At 31.6% G+C, this 20,064-nt stretch overlaps 1 protein-coding gene and 1 long non-coding RNA gene across 2 annotated transcripts in view; both read left to right on the forward strand.

The window, feature by feature from the left end:
• Positions 1-20,064, forward strand: part of LOC149054254 (uncharacterized) — a 229,629-nt gene that overhangs the window by 103,874 nt on the left and 105,691 nt on the right. The gene's annotated exons all lie outside the window — the stretch shown is intronic.
• LOC149054255 (RNA-binding protein 5-like) lies at positions 1,749-10,955 on the forward strand. The gene is made up of 4 exons (XM_089230459.1): positions 1,749-2,035; positions 5,939-6,026; positions 6,190-6,278; positions 6,710-10,955. The coding sequence occupies exon 4, from the start codon at positions 6,710-6,712 to the stop codon at positions 9,449-9,451; it is 2,742 nt and encodes a 913-aa protein (XP_089086585.1). The 5' UTR covers positions 1,749-2,035; positions 5,939-6,026; positions 6,190-6,278; the 3' UTR covers positions 9,452-10,955.

Here is a 20,064-nt window from a genome sequence, read left to right on the forward strand (position 1 = left end):
TCGACGGCAGCGTCGATCATACCAGCTGTTGTGCGCAATGCGAGTCGGCGTACCAGGGTCTCAGCCATTGTAAAGCGTTGCGGCCGCCGCAGCAACGGTGTCCGAGCCGAAACAAGCGTGACCGCCCGCCGGCCATGGACCATGGTCATCGTTGATCGTTATAATTTTTGTATTACAATAATAATATAGTCAGAATGTTCCTTATAATATGCATCGTTTTTTTTTTTTTTTTACTCGCCGCAAACGTGGTGGAAATAAAAAACGATAACCCGACTGCAAATGCGGACGAGTGTACATTTAGTGACGACGAATTTACGAGATTAGACGGAACACTTTTCGCGACTTGCGGTGTATACCGTGTTGGATCCGCTATGAAACATAGTGTTATTATTATTATACAAATTTAATCCCTGTAGATTAAAATAAATTGCTGCGGGAATTAACTCCACATAATAATTATTAACTTTTAACAATGTTTTAAAATGATCAAATGACTTGTCTGGGATATGTAACCTATCATACCTATGCATCTAACACACACTCACACAAACATGATTACGATATAATATTATAATTAAATATAATTTTTGAATATTATAAGAAGTATTTACTGTTTTCAAGGAAAAAGATCACGTGCCAGAATTCCTAACACGCTGACACGCGTAAGATATTATGAAGATGATAAGCAAAAGTTTCGATCATGATTTCTTGAACATCTAAATTTTAAATTTTATATTAATGACTCCAGCTGTAGCATATGGCAGGATGATACATTTTATACGATTCAGTATCGGTTATCATAATTCATAGTTATTATAACTAGGTATATGATTATTATTAGTATAACTTATTGTAAGTATATTGGAATGTGAAGAGGAGCGTAATGCATTTACATAACTATTTTTTACTTTAAATTTTTACATGCGATTCGACTAATTCTTTAAAAATAAATAATTAAAACAATGAATTGCACAACGATATAATTGTCTTAATACAATCTCAGACATAGTCAATAATTTTTTTAAGCAAAATTATTTATATAATACTTTTATTTAAATGTTTATACATTTAACAATGTTTGAAAATATTTGAAATCAATAATGGTCAGGGGTCGGACTACAACGTCTACAACGTTCCTGGGCCTCCTCCAAATCCTACCACTAATTGCACATAATTTGTACTTATAAGTACTGCAGCGGGGACATGGGCAATACAAATTGTATTGGCAACCAACTAAATTGTAGGCCAGAGTGTTAAATACTGTCATGTTTTTAAATATTAAGCAATATTAATATTTACAAATAAAAAATTACATTAAAGAAAAATTACAACACATACCTTGTAATTATTAACGTTTTTCAACATCATGCAGTATTGTCTGGTAACTATTGATCACGAGGATAGTATTTGAGAGCCGCCAAAATAATAAAAAATTGTAATATTATTTTATAATAAACTACAAACAAAATATTATGTAACACTTAACACTCAAGTTATTCTGTCTTTCTGGAGCGCAAAAAAGGCTAAGAATTAGAGAGCCGCAGGTTTAGCCATTTGATTCCCGATCTATACAATAAAATATATTTATCCCGGTTATTTGATGTTTATAGTACCTACCATATTTTGTACCTACAACGGTATCCATGGAATAGATTAAAAAAGAGCGGGTAGTCTATAGAATCTCTTTGGAATTTTATGGCGTGCTTCCGCCCGCCACCCGGGACAGCGTTATCAACTACTGATAACGAATGGACAATGCCACAATGGTCGTAAATATTCGCATTATTTGCAAATCCTATTATAAACAAACATTTAAATATTTTAATAATTGAAAATTGAAATCGATGTTACGTGTAATTTTTTTTACTTAGCACTTTAGCAGTCCTCGTTAAATGTTATTGCAATGTCAAGGGTGCTGAGACATGGTGTGTTCGGAGTGATAATTTCTCGGTGACACACGGCCAAAAAACGTTCTGCTCAATAAGTCCTTTATCGGAGGATCGTATATTTATTGGGTGCTGAAGTACGGTTTTAGGTAAGTAGACAACTGCCTAATGCGGTCATTGACTATGATTGTAATAATTATTAATTTTGTCCGTTGTTTGAAAATAATTTTCTATCGCTGATCTGTTCAATGAAGATTCCGACACATCTACATATTAATTGGTTGAAAGTTGATTGTTATACTATACAGTTATTAAGTACAAGTATTAAACTATTTTGAATATGTTTATTTGTATGAAGGAATGTTGTTTTATGGGGCCTACTACAAACTCAAAGCTGGCTAAAGATTTAAAAATTTTTTCTTAGCAATGTGGATGTGTGCACATGACTTAGATTTAGCCTATGCAAGAGATATATGGGGAGAACTGGTTTTAGAAGCAAAGAGCCTAAACGGCTCGTAAAAGCTAAATAAAAAAAAAAATGTGGATGTTTGCTTATACTGCAATTTAGAAAATCTTTACTTTAAAATGTACAACAAAGGATCACAATCAGCTGTATTTAGTGTTTTAATAATTGTGTGTATAATAAATGTTTTAATAATTTTTTATAACTCATCTATCTAACTTAAACTAATATTTCTAATTAATGTCTTATAAATAAGACCCTAGCACACTGTTTAAATTATTGATTCTTAAAACATTAGTCGTTCTTGAAACATCATTAATGGTTCAGGTGTTTAGTATTCAAATTTCATAATTTTTATTGGTTCTCAAAGCTGTATCACTGTATTAGAATCTAAATTAATTGCAATATAGTACACAGTAAAAAGAATACCTAACAGATAATTTGGTAAATTAAAGAAAACCATTGTTATTAATACTATTGTTAGGCATAGTATAAAACATATATGTCAATTTTAATTTCAATTATTACCTAATTTATTTATTTTATTGATTAACAATCTTTCTTATACCTACAAATTTGCTATTTTATGGATTATCATTAAAATGTGTATATGTTAAAAAATAAAATATTTTGTGTGTAACTTGTATCTATAATTGTGCATGTATTAAAGTTGTATAACTTGATTCAATATTTACTATGTTGATTTTTTTAAATGCATAAGATTACTAAGCTAAATTGTGTACCTAAGTTAAAATTATATTTTTATATCATTTTAAGCAAGATTTTTTAAATACTAAGCATACCAAAGATTTCTATTAAAACAAAAATGTAGTGCCTATAGGTATATTGTATGTATTATCATATTGTTTGCTTTTAATTAGATTATGAACCTAATATTATGTACCTACCTATTATATATATATATATATATACATTACACCTAGGTACTAACAATCGATGGTACTTAAATAATGATATATTTTATAATTGGTTATACTACCTATTAAGTTATATTAACTAATAAACTAACTAAGCTTGCAACACTATAACTATAATCAATTTTTTTAAACATGTAACAATTTTAAGTTTACTATAGTAAATAGCATAGGCAAAACTACGGGTCAGGCCACTAAGGCCATAGCCTTACCTAATACTAACTGGATAATATACTAACATAATAAAATTTAAAATTTAAATAAAAAACTTATTTTATAATTAGAATTTTTTTTCATATTTTTCATTTGGCCTGCCCTAATACAATTTTCTAGTTTCGCCTATGGTAAATAGCTACTATTTAATAAATTTCCTTAACGTACCTACCTAAGGTCTTTTCATTTATCATTTCATAGTCTAACTGCAAACTGTTCAAATTTATTAAGCATTATTATCAAACAAAATTACTGAGAAAATTAAACTTTTTTTTAAATGGTTTATTTTTATAACTAATAAACTTAAATACCATTTGAAGGTTAAATGTGCTACATTTGTATTATAGTATGTGATTGATAGAGATTACTAATAGACAACATCACCTAAAATTGATGTTAAAAATAATTTCACAGTTTTTTTAATTTAACACTTTATGTTTATGTACTTACAAAGCGTAATATGCAAATTGAAAATAAATTATTAATGATGAAAATGTTCAATTACGTTATATAATAAGGTAGGTATTATACATTGTATAGGTATCTAAATATTTTTTATATTAAATTCATGTTAATATAAAAAGTAAATTAGCGAATCCTTTGTTGTATTTATTCTTTTTTTTCTTCAGAATATCACTTAACAAATTATGAAAATGACCTAAAAAAAAGTAAATAAACGTTTCTTAACAGATTTATATTTTAATTTAAAATTTCTAACCATATTTTTCTAGACTTAATCATGAAATCCTATCGTTGATAATTTGAATATCATACTAAAATATTTTATTTTTTATTTTTACAAGGTATTAATAATCTGTGTCAGTTATACTAGACACAATAAGAATATGTGATAAAAGTAAATATAACAGGTTATGAAGTTTTGTTGAAAGAACCCACCCATTTATAACACTTTCTGTTAGCTTGATAATTAATTTAATTTAATTAATTTTTATTTAAGAAATCAATACCAAAATATGAAAATCATTAATCATTTACTGTAATTTATTAATTAATTATAGTATTCCATGTTTTTAATATAAATACATTAAATACGATAATTGATTATACAAATTTGTTGATGCCTTGATAGTTATCGAGGTTGTAATCCATTTAACGTAAATCACTAATTATTTTAGAATACTTTCGTCTGTGAATATATTTCTTTTATTGATGTTTTAAAACAAAATTTTAGAAAAAAAATATATTTTTAATGTTTTTCTCTTGAATGATAATATACATTTTTAATCTCATATTTTGCAGCATAATTTTTTTGAAGTATTTCGAAAATTTGAAATATCAAAAGGAAAAGAAAAATTTTTAAAAATGATAGTTATAATTTATTAAAAATATAGATAGTTTTTGAAATAATGAGTATCTTAGATTAATTAGATCACTTTGATCGGTTTATCTATCATATAATATATTCTAAATACTTACTAGATAGTAAGTATTGAATATTAGGTATTCATTACCTACCATTTTGTGATTATAACTTTTTTTTTTAAATAATATAATATATTGCAAACAAATTACAACATAATTTTGATTCAACATTATAAGTTTGCTCATTTCCTCTAAGCTAAACCTTGTGAAGAGGTTCCTAAATGAGTCAGTATATAAATTTATATAATATAATACTAATCCATCAATATAACTATAAGGCGATTTACAATTACCTTTTACAGAATTAAAAATATAGTGGTATAAATAAAATAATATAATTTGGTCGGTGATGAATAGTTGAGTGGCATCTAATATTTTTTTACTTAGGTACCCCAATTAATTTTATTCACAAATAATATTTATTGAAATGTATATTTTTCATTTTATGTTTTAAAATATTTTCATTGACACTTATTATAAGGCTAAAAATTTTATTTTGACAGTTCAATAGCTAGTTAAAACGATCTAACTAAATTATTAAATAGTCTTATTTAATTGAATAAATATTTAAATATTTTTATTCAAAATTAGTTCAAAATTTAAGAACAAATTAGAATAACCTAATTTATTTATCATTAATTGTTTTATAATTTTGTAATTTGGTTTGTATAAGTGCATAATAATAATTAACAGTAATTTTAAGTTAAATGTTTACCTATAAATGAATATATAAATCATTACTGGTTTATTGATATATCAGGCTATAAATATAATGAGTAGGTATCAATGGTTATCATAAATAGATGTATTTTACTCAACAATAAAATAAGTTATAGTATACTAGTTATTAATCTTGTTTACTTATATTTTGTAATGGTAAATATTTTAATGTATAATACATTTAGTTTGTACAAATATTTTAAGAACTAGAAGAATTTTACAAAAAACTACACTTTTGTAATTAAGTAATTTTCACCACAGGATTCAACTGTTTTGATTAATGGATTTTTTTAATATATTTGGATATAATATTATAAGTCATTGTAAATGTATTGCAGATTTGTGTATCAGCCTGTTCAATCGTTACGCTTTGGTTGTTTAGGACTGTTCCAAACTAGTTCTGGGCTGGTACATTAATATCCAAAGGTTAGTCAAATTTTAAACAATGTTAGCCAATATCGGCTATGCGTCAGAAATTCGTCTTGAGCCTCTGACAGATTGATTATTGTTGTTGACGAAGTGTCCACTGTTGATCATAAATTGATCATTCTAATTATTTCACTCAATTTCAATACAAATTGTATTACAGATTATTCAACAATCCAAACAACCATCAAGAATAAGTTAAAGCTACGTTGTGCCTGTGCTTCATTCACAGAAAATTCATTTTTGTTTGAGGTAGGATCAAATTGAATTAAATTAGCTATAGTCTTGTATTTTAATAATTAATAATAATTCACTTATATACATAATATATATATATATATTATGTCACCTTATATTAATTGTAATTGTTATTAATACAAATGTATGCGTTACCAAATATATAAACTATTACAAGGAATTATATTCAAATAGTTTCATTTTACTATAGACATGTTTTATAATGCAAATTTGTTTTTATATAAATAATGTTAATTTAAATGAATAGTATGTTACTAATTTGCATCATTTAATTAACTATATTACTTTTGGGTAAGTAATTATAAAAGAAAATCATATATGAAGAAGGTCGTAAAAGGGACCAAGGCGTATGAGGAATAAAAATTTAAAGTTCATAAGTTTTATAAACTAATATATATTGTCTGTTTGTTTGTTTCATTGTAAAGATGGACGCAGAGTTTGTGGTCAAGGATACATGTGGTTATGACTCAAATGATGAGGTAAACTCATCTACTAGACAAAGTGTTGAAATGGACTTGGTAGCTTATGATTCATCTCCTCATTCAAACGGATCTAATCATAGCATCAACAATGAAAAAAGTGTTAATACTTCAAATAATAAAACTAATTGGTATAAATCTGTAGATTCATTTTTGGAAACTGAAAAAAGTAAAGAAAGAGGTAGAAGTCGTGATCATAGCCAAAAAAGTAAACATGATAAAAGTTCAAGTAGACACGGTAGCAGGCGACATAGCAAACATAAAAAGCACCATAGGTCAAGGTCAAGGAGTAGGTCTAGATCAAGATCAAGATCTAGATCGAGGTCTAGAACTCCAAAGCGAAGGAGTAGATATTCTCCGGGTGATCGTGACTCGCAAACAAGTCAGTATAATAGTAGTGATGATGAACGTCGAAAACGTCGTTCAAGGAGTCTTGAAGGTTCAGATGGACCAAGAGTTAGAAACATATATTCAGACTCAGCTACTACTAGTACTCGACGTCACTACAATAATACTGTGGATACAAGAAGAGGTCAAGATGGATCACAAGAATATTATCGTGAAGAAGATTTTGACAGGTACACATTTAAAAAACAAATTCCAAATAAAACTATTATTGTTCGTGGCTTAGCCCCTCATATATCTGAAATTGATATAAGAAAAGAGATATTGAAATGTGGCCTCACACCTGTTGATATACGTCTGATTAGAAAAAAAGACACTGGGTCATCTCGTGGGTTTGCATTTGTGGAATTTTTTACAAAAGCAGAAGCTGAAACACTTATGGAAAGTAAACAGGGTGAAATGATGTTGAGAGATAATTTCAGAGCAATTATGCAGTATACTATTTCTACAATAGACCCTGAAAAAATGTTGTCTGATTGGTGGTGTAAATGCAATGCTCATAATTTTAAGCGCAGGGAAAGCTGTTTTGTATGTGGCGCCTCAAGAGAAGTGGGAGAAATATTTGATCACACAAAAGAAGTCAGTTCTTATCCTACACATACAGTTTTGCTTCGAGGACTAGAATTGTTTACAACTGAAGAAAATGTTCTTAAAGCTATTCAGCCACTATCAACATTGCCTATTCGTAGTGTTCGAATCGGTCGAAATCCATTGACAAATGTCTCTAAAGGTCTTTGCTACTTAGAAATGAACAATGTGGTTGATGCTATGTATCTCCATAATGCATTAATAGTTGAGGATCCATTGCTTATCGATGGAAAGGAAGTTCTTGTGTCATATTGTAAGCTTGGTCCAGTTGGGCCAATAGCTACTGCATCAATAGGTAACGCTGCAGTAGAAGCAGCTAAATGGAGCAACCAAAAACCAGAAACTCCAAACTATACTATTGCTGATGTTCCTAGGCTTGCAGAATTCAGTGCAAATGTTTATGCAAAAACTCCTGCTGAAAGAACTTCTTATGTACAATATTACACTAATTTTTACACAGAAAAAATTCAAAAAGGAGAGACTATTAATATGCCTTCCATGCCGTCCGTTCAACCTATTTCGGCTGTTTATGCACCTGTCGGTACAGTAGTAATATCACAAGCTGTTCCAGCTTTTCCTTTACCTATTGCTAGTAAAGTTGATCCCTTAAGTCAACCTCCATCTGGGAAAGGAGATACCACATACTCTCCACCTGATTTATCTACTTATCAATATGACAAAGGATCTGGTTATTATTATGACCCGCACACAAAGCTCTATTACGATGCAAACTCGCAGTATTATTTTAACAGTTTTACAAATAGTTTTCTTTATTGGGATGCTACAAAACAAACTTATTTATCAGCACCTTCAAATGAAAATTCAAATTCTGATGCAAGTAACATTAGCAATGAACCTAAAAAAGAAGAGGCTCCAGTAGAAGAAAAAAAAGATGACGACAAAGTTAAGGTAGCAAAACGTATTGCCAAAGATATGGAGAAATGGGCAAAAACATTAAATCAAAAAAAGATTTCTGCCAAACAAAATTTAGTGGCAGCCCAAGTTGCAATACAAACAGCAAAAACTCAAGCTGCAGCAGATATTGGATATTCTGTGATGGGTACTAAGGCTGAACCTAAAAAACAGCAAATTCCAGTTGCTTCCACATCTGATGACAATAGTTACACTGATGAAATTATGGAAGAAGCCAATCGAAATGAAGATGAACAACATACGGATTGGGTAAAACTTGCTTGTCTGTTGTGTAAAAGACAGTTTAGTAGCAAAGAAATATTAATAAAACATCAACAAATGTCTGACTTACATAAACAAAATATTAGAAATTGGTACAATGAGAGAGGGTTGGATCCTGACGATGAATCAAAACGAGTTATTCAATATAGAGATAGAGCAAAAGAAAGAAGGATGAAATATAATGAACCTGATAAACCTTTAAACAACTTAAAAGACAAGTACACGAAGGCTAAAGAAGCTACCGTAGATTATGAACAACCAACTAAATTGGGTATTGGATCGGACAATAAAGGTAACAAATTGTTACAGAAAATGGGTTGGCAAGAAGGAATGGGATTAGGTAAAAGTAATCAAGGACGAACAACTATAATAGAAGCCGAAGGTAGACTAGCAAATGCCGGACTAGGTACTAGGGCTGTCGGTGTTGTTCCAGGCCCTCGTGAAACATACAAAGATTGTGTGAAGAAGATGATGCGTTATAGGTATAATGAATCAGAGTAATTTATCAGGTAAAATTGAAATTATTTACTGTGTTATGTTTTTTCAACAGGCAAAATTTATTTTAATATATAGGTATGTACCTAACTGATTTTTTTCTTTAAATACAATTAATATAATATATGACATTATTTTAAGGACATAGTTCAATATAATATGTATATTAATTTAAAATGTATTTGTTTGCATTACATTTTCAATCTTGATTAATACATGTTTAAAATTGCATTTTTTCATTTGAAAGACATTAATGTTATTTTAGAAACAAAAACTGTAGGTATATTGTAATTTTTTAAATCTTCAACCCGTCAATAGTTTTTAAATACATTTGAGTTTAAATGTAGTATAATTAATTTTATCTGAATTCGATATAATAATAATGATAAAACAAAATTATAGCCTTGATACACATTTTAAAAATTAATTGTTGAACTATGTTAGCTTTAATTGTCTATTGGTACATTTTGGTTATAGCGACTACCTGCCATAGCATGTTTAGACTTGTTGGGGTCATCTACTCACTTCAGTTGCTCGGACAATTTAATTCCAAATTATCCCTCAATTTTCTATGATGTAAAACTATCTTGGTTAGGTTTCAGAGTAACTTAGCCTAACCTTGAAAACTACACTAGAGGTTTTACATATCAAATCGAGACTGTCCGAGTGACCTCACCTGTTCTATTATGTACCATGATGGGTAGTATTCGCAAAGAGTACCGTCCGTTTTATCATTACTATTTCACTTGATTTATTTTTTTCCTAACCAAAGGTTTTTTTATTAAAAATTTTATGTAAGCAATGTAATTGATTTTAATATGTAAATTTAGAACTCAAATTTATTTCAAGAAGTAGTTATTATTTATTTATTTTTTTTTTATAAAATGTCAATTTTACATTTCAATCAAAATGTGTTTACTTTATATTGTACCATACACAAATTAGTAGTACATATTATATTATATAATATAAAACATACAACTGAAATCATCATAATTAGTTCTAAGCATTAAAAATCGTATAAACTATAACGATACATACTCGGGATAATATTATGATTTGATCGAAAAATACGGAGAAAATATATTATAATATTTTCCACGTAGGTTTTTAATTTTTTCTTCCATGCAAACTTACTTATTTCTTAATTGTTATTATTTATTTGTTAAATACATGTAAACACTTGTATAAACTATGAAATGCATATATTTTATATAATAACTTATATTATTCTAAGTTTTGTATCTGTTATTTTGATCAAATGTCACTAGTTCGGTTCATATTACTATATATTTTGTACATCCGAGTAGATAAATATTACACTTGAAACTGCTTTAAATTTACAAGCCCTGTATATTTTACAACTTATACATTTCATTATATTGTAGTTCAAATAATAAGGAATTTTGTTTTTAGAGTATTGGCTCCAGACCTGCTAATGATCTTAATTATATCATTTAATTCTTGACTATTTCTAAAATAAATGTTTTGAATTATTTTTATTTCTAAATTGTTGTTATTTGTTTGAAGAAAAAAAAACCTTAAACGCGTTCTCAATATTTACTGTAGGTACAATACAATATGATTTTAAGATGCGAGTAATTAATATTAAAACAAAAAAAAGGATATTATGCTTCTTATGGCTTTTTCCCATATTTAATAATTCTGCCAACATAAATAATTCTTTACCACCACAATCACTATGTCGTATACGCCGATCACTGGCGTACACAAATAAACGAACAAATTAATTATAAGCACTTTTATTGAACACTTTGACGTCCAGTGGCGATCGAGTCACACGATCACCACCTGGCTCTGACACTGGTGGTCAGTGGTAATCGAGTCACACGACTACCGCCAACTGACCCCTTTTCTGTCATCACATATTCCTTAAATATAAATTTTACAATCGAAACACTACCGGTAATATCGATATTGAATTTAACCTAGTTACATTATACTTACTGACTAAGTTTAAAATTATACTAATTGTTATTGTATTACGCCATTACTTAATTGTTTTGGTATACCAGTTACATATGATTGTTTACTTAACCTAGTTAATAGTTCTAATTGTAATATTTCTTATATACGAGTATTATATTATTATGCATGATACAACAACTATTAGTGTGCATACATAAAGTCTAGAGTAGTAGATGGTAATTATTTTCTAAGAGCAGTTTTTTTTTTTTAAACCCTAATAATTACCCGTGAGCAGAGTCCTAATATTATATTTATGAAAAAAACCTTAAATTTTAGTATTAAGTACTGTGACATAATATAGGTTCAAATAGCATTTGTATTTGATTGCGACTTTTGTGGCGTTTGTTTTCCTTAGCATAGAAATTATTGTTCAATTATGTTAACAATTACAATATATTAACTCAAAATATAACGTTCTGCCGGCCTTTGAAAATCGTTTGAATACACGAAACTACATTTTTATTTGACAAACATGAGAAAAAAAGTGTTCTATTATATGTAGGTATACTAAGTAATTGGTACATACCGAATTCGTATTTGTTGACTCTTGCCAAGTAAGTCTGAATAAGTTTTCAATTGGGTCCCGGGACAACATCAGATACTTAATTTTTTCTAAACTATTTTAATCACAACTTTTTACTTGTATTTAAACCATTTTATAATTTTGTACTGTTAAAAAAAAAATGTAAAAACTGTAGCGTTATATTGCGTACAAAATTACAATAACAGTTAATAAATTATAAAATCAAAATTCACAGCAGCAACAAATTCTTATTTAAACTTATGACACTAATATATTTTATTTATAGTTCTACCTACCTACTTGCAGTTTATACTTTTAATAAGGTAATCAATAATTTTCTTTCGAATGTCACAGGAATCCGCAACTCTTTTATTTATACTAGCTTTATAATTTTGTTGTAAATTTCCTATCAATTTTTCGAGATAAATATTTTTATTTTTTGAAATTTCTCGTAAAATTTGTTTGCATTAAAAAAAAAAAAGCTGGTAGAAAACAAGCAAGGGCCCAGGACCGTCTCCCTCCCCCCTAATTTCGGAATTGCCTGTTCCTGTGATCATATAATGATTATCCCGAATGTAATTTTGGTGATTAGACTAACAATTTGGTCTGGTCTGATGACGTACGTATATGCATATAGTTGACAGAAAAAAGGTAAGTGCTTCTTTTTGAAAATTTATATTCACTAATAGTTATTATGCTAATAGTTGATGTCTTATGTGTGTACAGAATGTATCAGGAAACCCTGAAAAATGAAATAACTTATTCTAGACAATATTTTTAAATTTAACTTATCGACTCGTTCTCTACACGTATGAATCTAACTTTTTTGTGTTTAAGATTTTCAATATATTCAAAGTGTAAATCTGTTTTTAGAAAATTTTTAGTAAACCATCTATCTAGGCAAGTCGAGTGGTTTAATTTTTTTTTTTTTGATCATTTTTTTTTGGAATGTAATATTATTGTTCTTAAGTGAGACGCGTAAGATTCGTTATTAATTGGAAAACTAATTAATTTTTAAGCAATATGCCCCATATACTTTTACAAGTAAGAGTATAGGTACTTAATTATTTAAAAATGCTCGTTTTTTTTGAGTTTATACTTTTTGAATTCAAAATGTTTTTTATCAACTTTACCGAAAAAAAAAATATTACAAAATACATTGCTTAAATAAATGTGCTAACCTACAATAACCAACACCTATGGCTAGGAAATCTATACGTTTCGTATAAAAATTGTGTTTAATTAATTTTATACAATTTTTCGAAATAACTCTAGGCACTAGATTTTTAGGCGACTACGCGTCTACAACTTTCTCGTCGTCACAGTTTTTAGTATATATAATACTATTCCACGGGCTTATAATTACGTAGTGTTTGAAAGATTAAAATCGTGAAACATTTCATGAAATATTTGAGTGTTGTAATAATTTTTTTTTTAATAAATTTAATTTTTACGTATAATTTTCATTATAACTCACCTTCACAATACATTTTATAATATTAGGGAAAACTATGACCCTAACTAGATTATAGGTACTTATTGATATTTGTTTTGGAAAAAATTTCAATGTTTCACAAGAAATATTTTCATATTTCATTACTTCAAATAACTACACTGTCTACACTATATATATACCGGTGTTTCCGAATTGCGTGCGAATATCATTATTTAGGATGAATTGCGTGCGCGATTTTCTCGTGACAGGACCGAGTTGCGTGCGCGGTTTTCTCGCGACACAACCGAATTGCGTGCCGTAGATTTTTTTAAATTTACCAATTTTTAGTGCATATTTTTTTATAAGTTTATATTTTTACGAATTTAAAAAATTATAATCAATAATACATTTTGTGTTTATACATTAAAATAATATAAAAAATTGTTAAACAACGTCAAAAAATATTAGCAAACAAATACATATACAAATGATTTAAAAATATAAGTATAAAAATAATATAAAAATTAAAAATTAAACTGGCAAATTTTTGTATGCCAAAATTTCTACAAACTCCAAACGGGTTATAACTTGATCTTTATACTGACGCATAATTTCATGAATATAATTTTCCTTTTCCACAGTCATCCGTCGTTTATGTGTTTGATTTGAGCTACGCATTTTGATGTAAATGTCAGCTTGTACATTTTTTAAATATATACTTATGTGGCGGTCGGCCCTGTGTCATATAATAGTTTTTCGACAAAACTCTCCGTACCTATACTTAACACTTATCCTACGTGCATTCATATCTGACCGGATCGCCTGTGAAAATTCAATGATGAAAATACCAAAAAAAAAAAACCCCTGACCTATATAATAGGTAGTACGTCATTTTTTTTTTACGACATTAACGACCCGTCGACCGTAGTCGTGTGATCCACTCCGGGGGGGGGGGGGGATATTGAATTCGAATGCCGAGCAGTCGTCGAGGGGACGCGAGGAACAACCAGCACTGCGGCGTGTCCGGGCAATCAATCAAAACGAAAAACGGGTGGGCAGAGTGGGAACAAAAAATATATCCGAAATAATACCCGTTTTGTCCCGACGACTACGCCGCAGCCTTTTTTCGTCGCAGCTCCGTCCATCATCCATCATCATGTATCTATGGTTTATGTTGCGTGGTAATACGTGTAGGTATCATTATAATTTATATATATATATGTCTTATAAGACCGGTCGCCTAACCGATTCGCAGTCGGCCGACCGTAGTTGTCCGCCCGAGAAAAACTTCTTCGACCCCTCTTGTTCGTGTGCCGCGCTGCTTATTATTTATACATTCCTCCGCCACTCGGTATTATTATTATTATTATTGTTTACAATTCGGACGTTTTTGTGATATCGTGTCAACCGTCCCGCGGGTAGGAGACGCTGCGGCGGCGGCAGCAGTGACACCCGTCCGTCTATATATGGTGCAGTGTTCCGTATTATATTGTATAATATTATGCCGTTTTTGAGGGATAGCGAGGGGGTTCAAACCCTTTTGTCCGAAAGACATATAATGTAGTTCAACGGGGTGGGTTTTTTTTTTTTTGGCGGTTTTATCGCAGGTCCGCAGCTTGCACATGGTCGTAGTCTCTCGTCCGTTTCGTGTGGGCTCGTCATATATAATATATATGTTATAGATATACGTTACGGTTACATCGCTGTACATACGCATACTATCTAATATTATTATTATTATGTATATTTAGGCCAGATGACGTCGCAACGGGCTACGCATCGATAACACTTTTACGGAGGCACATTCTTGCAGATGCTTTCCTCCACCGAGTATCTATTATACTTATAGGCGCGTATTAAGAGGATGTAAGCGCACTATTTGTTTTCTCTCTCTGGCCAACGCTCAACGTAGACGAAACGCATTTACGCAGAATCATTTTTTCAATATGTTTTTAAGTAGGTAATGTCTTAGATTAAAATCGCCCATTACAAAAAATATAGAAAAAAATATCATTTCTTTTTTTAAGGAATTACGCCATATCGATCTGTCTAAATATTATCTCAAACCAATAGAATTTAACATTTGTTCGTTTATTTTGAAAGTCGAATACAAAAATCAAATAAATATAATACCGATATATGTCATTCCCACAAAAACATTATTCTCTATCGTTTTTTCGTTATTTTTTGTAATGGGTAATTTTACTCTAAAATTAAGTGGAGAGAAGCATTAGGTATTCAGGTATCTTATTTTATACCTACTTGATAAGTCCTATACATACGATTGATTTTAAAAACATTCCTAAACGATTTTACTTTACTTTCAAAGTATACCTAGCTTTACAATATTATTTATTTAGAGTAGTACCAACCTTACTAATTGAGTAATGAAATTGTATAATCATTGTTACCTAATACTTTTAAGACTTTTAAGTATATGTGTAGATCAGCACCTATCTAGCTAGAGCTATAATATTATTCTCGGTCAATTTTTATCTTTTTTTTTCTCAATTTGATTCATTTTCCTGTAATAGATTGTATTCGTTTAAATTGTCATTCGGATAATTTCAATAGTTACCGTTATTATTGCATTAAATATTACTGGTGCAGGTACCTGCATGACGAAAAGACGACCTAAAAATAAAATTAAGAATGACCTGAATATAAAAGATATGAATATCAATTTCCATCTCATGGGATTATTGAGTACATTTAAATATCACGAAAGGCAGTATAAAGATAGGCATAGTCGTTGGCACGGAAAGGAGAGGGGTAGGCTGCGGTCTCTGGCTTTTTCTTTAAGAAATTCATAGATATCTGATATCTGCTATATACCAGTGGTCTTCAAAGTTTTTTCACTCGCGACCCAATTTTCTTACCATACATTGATTGCGACCCATAATAAGCTTACGCGATTAAAAATTTGGTAGCAACCCATAGTTTGAAGACCACTTAGTATATATAGATTATTATAGTAGATCACTATACTAGATTATTTTTATAATATTGCATATATTGAATAAAATAAAATTGTATTTTATACAATTTATAATTTAATGTTTAACTTTATACTAGTACTCATTAGTTCAAGAATCTTTGGTAACGTTGGTTCAGCAGACCTTTTTAATGTGCCTCTCCCCTAACCTGCCACTCGGCGGACAAAGTCAGCGCACGCCTTTTTAGATTAGGTAGTGGGGGTTGTTATACAAACTTAAGTACAGTAATTGTGTATTTCATATTTTATAATTTAGCAACTACTAATTAAATGAATCGAGGACGGGCTGCGACTACGGATAATCATATGATATGGTCGCGTCAAGCGGCGCCGGCCGGACCATGGTGTCCATGAACTCGTCGTAGTCGACCATTCCCAAGCCGGCAAAGTCCATGCTGGCCACCATTTCGTTGGCGTCTGCGGCCGTCAGCAACTTTGGGTCGAACTCTTTGAGCACGGCGCGCACGTGGTCGACCGTCACCTGGCCGGTGGACGTAGGGTCGCCGGCCACCAGCATGGCGCGGAACCGTCGGCGCCGCGCCCCGTCTTCGGCCCACCGACGTGCCACGGACGCCGTCCACTGGTTAACGGTGATGTGTCCGCGGCCGTTCGGGTCGTATTCGTCCACCACGGTGATGACGTCCTCGTCGGTCGCGTCCACGCCGACCGCTCGCAGTGCCGTGTACAGGTGCCTGACGTTCATCCGGCCGCCACCGTCGCTGAACATGGCGAAGGCGGCCTTCGCCTCGGCCAATAGTTCCGGCGGTAGCGTGGGGCCGCCGGTGGTGACTTCTTCGTCGCCGTCGTCGTCCTTCGACGGTTCCTTCTCGGGTAGTTGTTCCGAGTCGTCGTCGTCATCGTCATCGTCGCGTGACGGTTCCGACGCTGTCGGTTGCCGTGCGGCTTCAGACATGTCGGATGGCGATAATGATTTGTAATATGTTGTTTATTATTTTTTCGACGTCCGTTTTTCGTTTGTCTATAAAATTATGTCTTACCAGTCAACAATTGATGATATGTAGGTATAATATATGTATACATTTATGAAATACCTAGGTAACAAAATGTGTTATTACGGTTAAACGTTTTTGCTCGGGCTTTTATTGTAAGAAATATCAATTCAAATAAATATTTTGAAAACTTCTAGTCGTCTAAAGCCTGGTTCACAGCTACGCTCAACTGTGTTGATCAAATCGTATCAATGATAATTGATAATAATATCAAACCTCGACAGTGTTTTGTACAATTTTTTAGAACCAAAACAAAAAACACCCTGCCAAACACGAGAAAACCGGATTTTTCTACGGTTACCTCACACATCTCACACGACGAATCAACTGAGATGTGAACCTATATGAAGAAAAAGCAGATTGGTTAGTTTTACTGAATGTAGAGCAATTAGGGAACTTTGACGACGGTTATCTTCTATTTAAGATGTTTTATTTTCGAACCTTGCAAGATGCTATGCAGTATAACTGTATATGGGTGGCTAACACCTAGATACGTATAAGGCTGTTCATTAGATATGTGTCGTATAAATCCAAATTTATATTACCATAGTATAGTATATATATGGTACCTTTACTTAATTTTTTTTTATTGATAAAAGACCCTCGCTAACATAGTATTTACAAACGATTTAATTTGGCGATTGCATAATATATTATCTAGTTTTTTTTTTTTTAATAATTCCGATGGTTTTTAAACCTTACGTATCTTGAAGTTTGTTGGCTGTGATGAACTCTATAATGTTGGATATCGATTGAAGACCACGAATGATTGCCAAGTATTTCGATTAATGATTCGACTGCTGAAGGCTGCCGCAGTATTTTAACACTTGACTGTTTCTCCACCCATCGCCCACATATACCAGCTATGTATAGGTTAGGTTAGGTCCTAACCTTCAAGACTCGTGGTACTAGGGCCCAGATTTAGTACCAGGGCCAAAAATATGATATGGGGGGGAGGGGCGGGTACCTTATATAATATATTATTTTGTTATGCGAGATAATATATTTTCTTTAAATAATATTATATAAGCAGTGAGATCGACCGCGGCGCCGATGCGATTTTTGATGTGCTGCTTATGTAATGCGCTCCGTCCGGGCGGAGAGGAATTTACGAGGATATCGTTTTGTAGGCGAGGGGTGGGGATGGGACCGTTTATACGATGAAACTTGCATGAGCTTTGCTGCGCCTTTCACGCAACAGCTCCTTGCAGGGTTGTACGAGTGTTTATACCGCGTGCGTATAATATTAACTTGGTAATTAGCTCAGCGGGGTGGACGGCGACGGAGGCGGCTACTCGATGAATAATAATTTCTGAATACATACATACATATTGGACGGGCGGCGACGGCGACGGGTCGGGAGAAGGAGAGGAAACGGAATAATAATACGCCGAAAAAAAAAGAAGAAATTTATAAATATATTATATAGCAGACCTCCGACGCGGCCCGAGTTGCGGGTAAATATTCGCCGCAGTCTGTGCCGAAGAACGCGGGAGCCAACACGCGTGAGACGGAAGCGGAAATGGTACAGACGCCGGAGGATTGACCGTTGTACAGCGTTTGCTTGCCGCAAAGGCTCTTCGGAGGACTGTGTCGCGGCAACAATATCGTCGTGTAAGTCGCCGGTGGACGTGATTGTTTATATGTATATGCCATTGTGACGGAGGAGGTGGCAGGGAAAGTCGGAAAATATGCGTTCGTGTGCGCAAGCGCCGAAGATCTCATTCCAACCGAACGACCAAGACTGCTTACCTATATATAGGTATACCGGATGTTATCTGTAAATAGGTAGGTATACCTATTATGCATGATATGGAGTTCGTGCCTAAACAATATAACATCATCGCGACAGTCGACATAATAGAGTTGAGGTATGTAGTGTGTTCATCATAATAATATATTATATTATGACTATACCAAATCGGTGCAATGGATTCGTAGAAAGGGAATCCTCCCCACCTACCAGACATGATATAATATAATATAGGTGTATATATATACTGCAGTATTGATAAAAAACAGTTTTACCTATCATGATATTATACATACATATATACAATATACTTTACACAGTAGCGCAAGGGGGGGGGGGGTGTTATAGGTATTAGAATCGTCTACGTGGTTTGGGAAGATGGGCTAGAACATGTTTATTAGGGTTAAACAAAAATATCTTTATTGTATTACAATAATTCACTGTGACGCCATTACAGGTATATTAAAATGTTATTAATATAAATATTGGGAATCCCCCCCCCCCCTTTATTTACGAAATTTGTATCCACAATCATAAAATGTTATAAAAATGTATTCAGAGGAGAAATTAGGGGTTATATTGCCTCCCCCATCGTCTTTTTTTTCGACCTACAGAAAACAACATTAGTTGAGAGTATAGCGTTTTTAGAGTCATTACTTAATACTTTTTGTTAATCATTTGAAAAAAGTTATTACTATTATGGCAATAAATATTCTCTATACAGATACTTGCAGAGTACATACTATAAAATATTAACATAATATATTCTAATTATCCTTACTTTGCTATAGTTTGTATACAATTATTTGTATTCAAAGATCATGTATATAGGGTATCAACTATCAATATAATACAATCATGTGTTATCTTTATCACTATTATCAATCATCAACTGTAGTCCAACCGCCAAAATA

This window comes from Diuraphis noxia, unplaced genomic scaffold (genome assembly GCF_037042655.1).
Source record: "Diuraphis noxia isolate RWA-SAM2 unplaced genomic scaffold, SU_Dnox_SAM2 contig0009, whole genome shotgun sequence".
In the NCBI taxonomy this organism is placed as follows: Eukaryota; Metazoa; Arthropoda; class Insecta; order Hemiptera; family Aphididae; genus Diuraphis; species Diuraphis noxia.